The 7,459-nt window shown below is 30.6% G+C and overlaps 2 protein-coding genes across 2 annotated transcripts; both read right to left on the minus strand.

Annotated features, from left to right (window-relative positions):
• Positions 1-1,023: 1,023 nt before the first annotated feature.
• LOC130672926 (uncharacterized) lies at positions 1,024-2,289 on the minus strand. Its single transcript, XM_057477768.1, has 3 exons — positions 2,066-2,289; positions 1,405-1,594; positions 1,024-1,321 (listed from the first exon to the last, which is right to left on the minus strand). Exons 1-3 carry the CDS (start codon positions 2,181-2,183, stop codon positions 1,024-1,026), a joined length of 606 nt encoding a protein of 201 aa, XP_057333751.1. The 5' UTR covers positions 2,184-2,289.
• A 1,642-nt stretch (positions 2,290-3,931) lies between these two features.
• Positions 3,932-6,447, minus strand: LOC130672998 (uncharacterized). The gene is made up of 3 exons (XM_057477875.1): positions 6,224-6,447; positions 4,312-4,507; positions 3,932-4,229 (listed from the first exon to the last, which is right to left on the minus strand). The coding sequence occupies exons 1-3, from the start codon at positions 6,339-6,341 to the stop codon at positions 3,932-3,934; spliced, it is 612 nt and encodes a 203-aa protein (XP_057333858.1). The 5' UTR covers positions 6,342-6,447.
• Positions 6,448-7,459: the final 1,012 nt, after the last annotated feature.

Consider the following 7,459-nt stretch of genomic DNA (forward strand, 5'->3'; position numbering starts at 1 on the left):
AAAAATGTAAATATCTAAACATAAAACTGCCGGTTTCTGAATAAATATAAATTTCAAATTTTTACCAGAAGGCCAATTTTGTAAAAAATTTGATTTTACATGAAATTTAAACGTTAAAATTCATATTTTACCCTGAAAAATTTATAATATCTTGAAAAATTATATTTTTTAGAGCAAAATTGCAATTATATCAGTAACTATCAACTTTACGTAATTTTATTAAAAGACTTTTTTGTAGAGAATTAAATCTCCGATCAGAATAAGTTGGAAAAAAAATTTTAAATAATTTCTAACTTTAGCGGGATTTGGCGAGTCTAAGATATCGACCTAAAATTTTTTTTTTTTCCGAAAAATTTTTTTTCTGTACAAAGAAAAATATTTTTGGTATTAATAATGAAAATTTAAAAAAAGCGGGTTTCGGCCCACCCTAATCAACATGCTGGGATAAATATAGAACCCCCGCCAGCTTTCGTCCGAAACTTGACGTAATTATATATGCAGCTTAAACTAGACAACTCGTAATTCCTGCAACTCGTTGGCGCGCGCAGCAGTTGATGACAATTTTATCGCTGGAATTACTATTTTCCGTATCTTTATTAAATTTTTTATAGTCTTTACAATAAAAAAATTACATTTGCTGGGATACAATCAAATCGATTGATGTTGCGATACACGGAGAAAAGTAAATAATAGGAATTACCACTAAGTTACAATCCTGTGGGTTAACTAGAGTTAATTATTATTATTATTCTAAATAGTTAATGCTATCATCTTAATAGTAAATATTACACTTTAAAAAATAGCCGAGGTATGCAGACATTAGCCCCCGAAACTTTTCTAATTTAACTCTTAAAGCGCCAATCGAAGTATATAATTTGAATAATTTTTAGTATATTAAAATAAATAATCCATGCAGTGAATATTCAGTGATTAATTTTAAAATAACACCGACACTATAAACTTTTATTAATATTGACGATAAAAACAAAATAGTTTTTCAAAAAAATTTATTATTCAAGGATTTTACATGGAAATATAATATAACTTATCGTCAAAAATGTTTTGTTTTATAATTGTACTGTTGGAACTTGATCTTTGTTTATTTCGATAAAATACCATATATTTATTCGTCAATTTTACAACGACATAAATCAACCATATGAAATTAACTATGCTCATGATGATGGGAACTATTTCGTTTTGAATTCGATCCTCATGAGGATCTGCAGGTGGTAGTAATGTACCCAGAGTAGAGAACAAGCACAGGTGCAAAGTTAGAAAGCAAACAAGTAGTACGGAATCACACATGGCTCGATGGCGGCTGTAATAACAAAGTTATTCAAGAAAATTTGTACATAATTTTGATTACTTTTGTTAGTTATATTGAAAAAATTGAAAGTATACTCCAACTTAAGTGACGACCATTTACGGACATCGTCTTTTTTCAATCCCATGAAATAAAAAGATCCTTGTAACATTGAGCAATGGGTATTGATAAACACAAATGTTCCTGTCACGCAGAGGACGAAAATTTCTTCAGATGGTTTTAGGATTCTCGTCACTATTATTGTCGCACACAACAGCGGTGCTGCATCTTTAGTTAAACAAAGAAATAGATCAACACAGTTTCTTTTATTTTCTTATATAATTTGAACTGACGAATTTTTTTTCGTCGGATAGAAAAAAAAATATATTCGATTGGAACTATGAGTTTTTACGAATTATTCGTAAACGTTCAAACTCTCGAATCGTCGGGCTTGTTTGTAAATTATTGTAATAAATTAGTTATGATTATATATGTATAAAGTCATATTCACAATAACAGAGGATTTCTCGGAGCAACAAAAATTTTCTTGTGCCAATAAATTTATTCTAATCCTAAAAAAATATTTATTTTTATGACGTACACAGTGCAAAATATTCCTTTCCCCAAGAAATCCTTTTTTCTGAGTAACACAATCTTAGGATAAAATTAATTTTTTTCATTGCAAACAAATTCATGACCAAAAAAATTCCTAGATTTTCTTATACATGAGAGTGATAAAGAGAGAGAATACTGACTTACGTAAAAAAAAAAACATGATTATACATATGCAAAAATCAAGACTATTTTTCCATACGTAGCGTCTACCGATGTTCTCGTCGTAATCAGAGCTTTCATCAATTAACGGTTCAGTTCCCATTATTGATGATAACTTTGGGAACAACAATCAACTGATTCGTGTAAAAAATTCTGATTTGTTAAATTTATAGAATCTACGAGAACTATACCACTGTTGTACGCGCTTCGGAGGCTTCACGGAGACTGATATCGCGTCAGGCGGGTTACGAATGATACAAGTTCGTTTAGAAATACAGACCACAGGGAGAGTAAACAGACTTTTCTAAGTATAGAACAAGTTACTTTCAGTGATTTGGCCTCATGGCGTCATGGCCCTTTTCACAGCCAAAAGTAAGTGTTCTGGAAAAAATAGACTAATAGGTTTTTTACAGAGCCCGATATGTTGACAAACTACTTTGGCTTTGCCCATAAAAGGAAATTCCTGTTATAAAATTTACGTTGTGATTACATGTAGCGTGCCAAAAGGTAAAAGAGCGCATAAATTTTCTTTTCATCGCCAGTTGATTAGTGAACATTTTCTACGCTTGAAAATCAAACATTGTTTTCCCAAAGCTAAGGGGGCGTATGTTTTTAATTATGCGCCCTTTTAGCTTTAGGAATTTGAAAATGTTGTAACCAAAAGCTGAAAGGGCGTATAAATTTTTTTTCTGAAAAATTTATTAAAAAGCTTAACCGAAGTCTAAAAATGAAAAAAAAAAAAAGAAAAAAATGCTTTTGTCAAAAAGGTGTATTTTAACTAATACGTTCTTTTTATTTCAAAATTAAAAATATGCTTAGAAAAATCACAAAGTAGGCGTGATTGTATTAATATTTTTCGTTGGTTATTACAGTTTACAAAATTATTTTAAAATCCTTATACTAAATTGAAAAAAAAAAAAAACAAAAAAAAAAAATTTGCCGAAATATGTAATCAGTCATTTAGGTACGACTCCCATACCCTCATTTTTAATATGTTTTTTTTTCTTTTCAAATTATTCTGATTTATGACGGATCCATAATCCAAAATAATAATTTAAAAAAAATCAGTAAATTTTTATTTTTTATAATCGTTATGAAAATTTGTATTTACACTGTAAAAAATTCGCGGAGTGAATGCGGATTAAATCCGGAGTGAATGCGGAGTGAATGAATTTTTAATTATTCAATCCCCTCGGAGTGAAATTCACTCCGCAGGGGAGTTTTCGCGGAGTAGATAATTTTTTATTAATTTAATCCCTCTGTAGTGAAAATCACTCCGGAATGGAGTTTTGAAAATATTATTAATAAAAAATTGCTCCACATAATAAAATCGAAGTAAAAATTCGCGTATTACATTATTGATCAGCTGATATGCACACAAATACACACATACATATTTAGGCACACACGCGCACGCGCACTCGCACACACACGCACGCACACATTTGCACACATTTGAACACACGCACAAATTTGCACACACGTACAAATTTGCACACACGCACACATTGGCACACACGCACAAATTTTCAAATATGCACACAAACACCTGCACACACACACACTCACACATTGTTTAGCAGTTTAGTATAAATTTATTTAAGCATTAAAAACTCCGGACCGGAGTAAATTGGGAGTGAAATAAAATCCGCGTCACTCCGCTAAAAAAAACTCCCAATTCACTCCGCATGCGGAGTGATTTTTTGTTGAACTCCGGAACTCCGAGTGGCGGAGTGAATCCGGAGTAAATTCGCATTTTATTTCACTCCCAATTCACTCCGGATTTATTACAGTGTAATATTGAAGATAAAAACAAAATAGTTTTTCAAAAAAATTTAATATCCAAGGATTTTACATGGAAATATAATATAACTTATCGTCAAAAATGTTTTGTCTTATAATTGTACTGTTGGTACTTGATCTTTGTTTATTTCGATAAAATACCATATATTCAGTCATCAATTTTATACCGACATTAAACAACCATATGTAATAAACTGTGAGCATGATGATGTGAACTATTCTGTTTTGAATTCGATCCTCATGAGGATCTGCAGGTGGTGGTTGTGTATCCAGAATAACGAAGAAGCACAGGGGCAAAGTCAGAAAGCAAAGGATCGATACGGCATCCTCCATGCCTTGAATGCGGCTGTAATAAAAAAGTTATTCAAGAAAATTTGTACATAATTTTGATTACTTTTGTAGTTATATTGAAAGAATTGAAAGTATACTCGAACTTAAGTGACGACCATTTATGAATATCGTCTCTTTTCAATCCCATCGAATATATATATGCTGGTATCCATATGCGAACGATAGTGATATATATAAATGTTACTGTCATCAATCCAGAAGGGACGAAAATTCCTTCAGATGATTCTAGGATTCTCGTCACTATTATTGGCGCACATAACGTCGGTGCTGCACCTATAGTTAAACAAAGAAATAAATCAACACAGATTGTTTTAATATTTATGCTTATATATATATATATTTAAGGTGTTTGCTTATATAATTTGAACTGACGAATTTTTTTGCATCGAATACAAAAAGAATATATTCTATTAGAACCATGAATTTACGAATTAATCGAAATGTTCAAACTCTCGAAACGTCGAACTTGATTGTAAATTTTTGTGATAAATTATTTATGATTATATATGGGGCATTCCATGTCAAATCACCGAGGTTTTGACCCGACCCCCCCCCCCTCGATTTTGCTGAAACTTTTTTATCATTTTTTATCCTTCCAAAGACATTTTTCTGAAGTTTTCAGATTTTTTTACCCAACCCAAAAAAAGTTACGAATTTTTGAATAAAAAACGCTCTTTTTTTTTAAATTGCTAAAATGTTGAATAAAATTGGAGAAAAACAACCGTAAAGTGGATGAGGGGCAAGGATTGATTTTTTCGGAAGGAAATTCCTAATTTTTAAATATAGTGAAACCTAAACTACAATTAACCTTCTCAATAAGACAATTTATAGATAAACTGAGAATAATATCGATAACCCGAACTGAGAATCGAACCTAGACCGTCGGTATCGTGCCGAGTGCTATACCAGTTGAGATATACGGTACTACACTATATTTCGTTCAATTTGATCTAAAATTGTCTATAAGGCTATCTCTATTTTTCTGAATTTATCTATAAATTGTCTTATTGAGAAAGTTAATTGTAGGTTTGGGTTCCACTATATTTAAAATTTGGGAATTTTCTTCCGAAAAAATCAATCCTTGCCTCTAATACACTTTACGGTAGTTTCTGTCCAATTTAATTCAACTTCTGAGCTTTAAAAAACAATTCAAAAAAACTTCAGCGCAAAGTCATAAAAAATAAGCCTAATTCAGAAATGTTTGTATTTTCAATCGAAAAAAAAAAAAAATATAAAGACAAGTTGGCACAAAATGGGAAGAGCGGGGTTAAATACTGTCTTGGTCGAAGTTTTTTTTGAGACAAAAAAATTGAGAATCGAAGGTTTCTGACTTCGAAAAATCGACGGTTTTATTGAAAAAACTGAAATATTTCATATATCGTGACTTCCGAAAAAATTTTTTGTATTTTTTTCTGAAAACTACATTTGACAACACAAATTTTGAAAAAAAAAAAGTGCCGAAAGATTAATTTGCGAGAAAGTTATAGCAATTTAAAAATAAAGAGCGTTTTTTTTTCAGAAATTCGGAACTTTTTTGGGGTTGGGTAAAAAAATCTGAAAACTTTTAGAAAAATGTCTTTGGAAGGATAAAAAATGATAAAAAAGTTTCAGCGAAATCGAAGAGGGTCGCGTCAAAACCTCGGTGATTTTACATGGAATGCCCCATATGTGAAGTCATTTTTACAATAAAAGAGGATTTCTCGGCGCAAAAAAATTTTTACATATTCTGAGTTAAAGTAAAAATTTTCTCGGAGCAAGAAAAATTTCCTTATGCCAAAAAAATTATTCTTATTTCAAGAAAATTTCTATTTTTATGCTGTTCAGTGTTGTTCAGCAAAATATTCCTGTCCCCAAGAAATTCTTTCTTCTGTGTAACACAATCTTATGATGAAATTAATTTTTTTTTATTACAAAACAATTTATGACCAAAACAATTCCTAGATTTTCTTATGCCTGAGAGTGACATAATGAATATGAATACTAACTTACCGAAAAAAAAACAAATGATGAAACATATGCAAAAATCAAGACTATTTTTCCATATGTAGCGTCTACCGATGTTTTCGTCGTAATCAGAGCTTTTATCAATTAACGGTTCAGTTTCCATTATTGAAAATAACTTTGGTAACAACAATTGACTGATTAGTGTAAAAAAATCTGATTTATTAAATTTATAGAATCTACGAGAACTATACCACTATTGTACGCGCTTCGGAGGCTTCACGGAGACTGATATCGCGTCAGGGTTACGAATGATACAAGTTCGTTTAGAAATACAGACCACAGGGAGAGTAAAAAGATTTTTCTAAGTATAGAACAAGTTATTTTCAGTGATTTGGCCTTATGGCGTCATGGCCCTTTTCACAGCCAAAAGTAAGTGTTCTGGAAAAAATAGACTAATATAGGTCTATTTTTTACAGAGCCCGATATGTTGACAAACTAATTTTGGCTTTGCCCATAAAAGGAATTTCCTGTTATAAAATTTACGTTGTGATTACATATATTGTCTTAATTTTAATTTTTAGAAACTTTTCTCCGACTCTGTCGGAGACCAATAAAGTCCAGCCTATTTACTATCAGAAAAAATAATATATTTAGCTAGAATCATAATTATTAAATTTTTAATTTACATGTGATAATATATTGACCTCGACATCAAGAATAACAATATTGGAATGATTGCAATAGTACACTGAGAAAAAATTTCTCTTTGGACAATTAGATTGGTTTTGTTGAATTCTATTAAGCTAAAAATTATTTGGGACAACTAAATTTTATTACGTCAATATAATCTATTTTATCATTTTAAACAAATGATTTAATAGACTCTATTTGGTTGACATTAATATTTCTCTCTCTAAGATAATAAAATCATATGGTAGAGTTAAGAAAATATTTATTTAATGGACAACTAAACTATTTTGTAGTGCCAACAAATCCAAATATTAGAGCAAAATATTATTATATTAACTCTAATAAATATTAATTAGACACAAAAAAATATATTCATTTAGAATAAATATATATATTTGTTCGAAGTTAATAAATATATATTTGAACCTAATGATTATTGATTTAAAAGTTATGGTGTTAGGCAGCAGCAGCGGGAGTAGTTCGGTGCTCGCCACTAGATCGCGCCCACCATTTGTGGTGTCCCTGGTAAGATACTTATTTCAGAGTTTGTATATTCGCCAGCTTGAAGCATTCATGGGATGGATTATCCGC

This window comes from Microplitis mediator, chromosome 1 (assembly GCF_029852145.1).
Source record: "Microplitis mediator isolate UGA2020A chromosome 1, iyMicMedi2.1, whole genome shotgun sequence".
Taxonomy (NCBI): domain Eukaryota; kingdom Metazoa; phylum Arthropoda; class Insecta; order Hymenoptera; family Braconidae; genus Microplitis; species Microplitis mediator.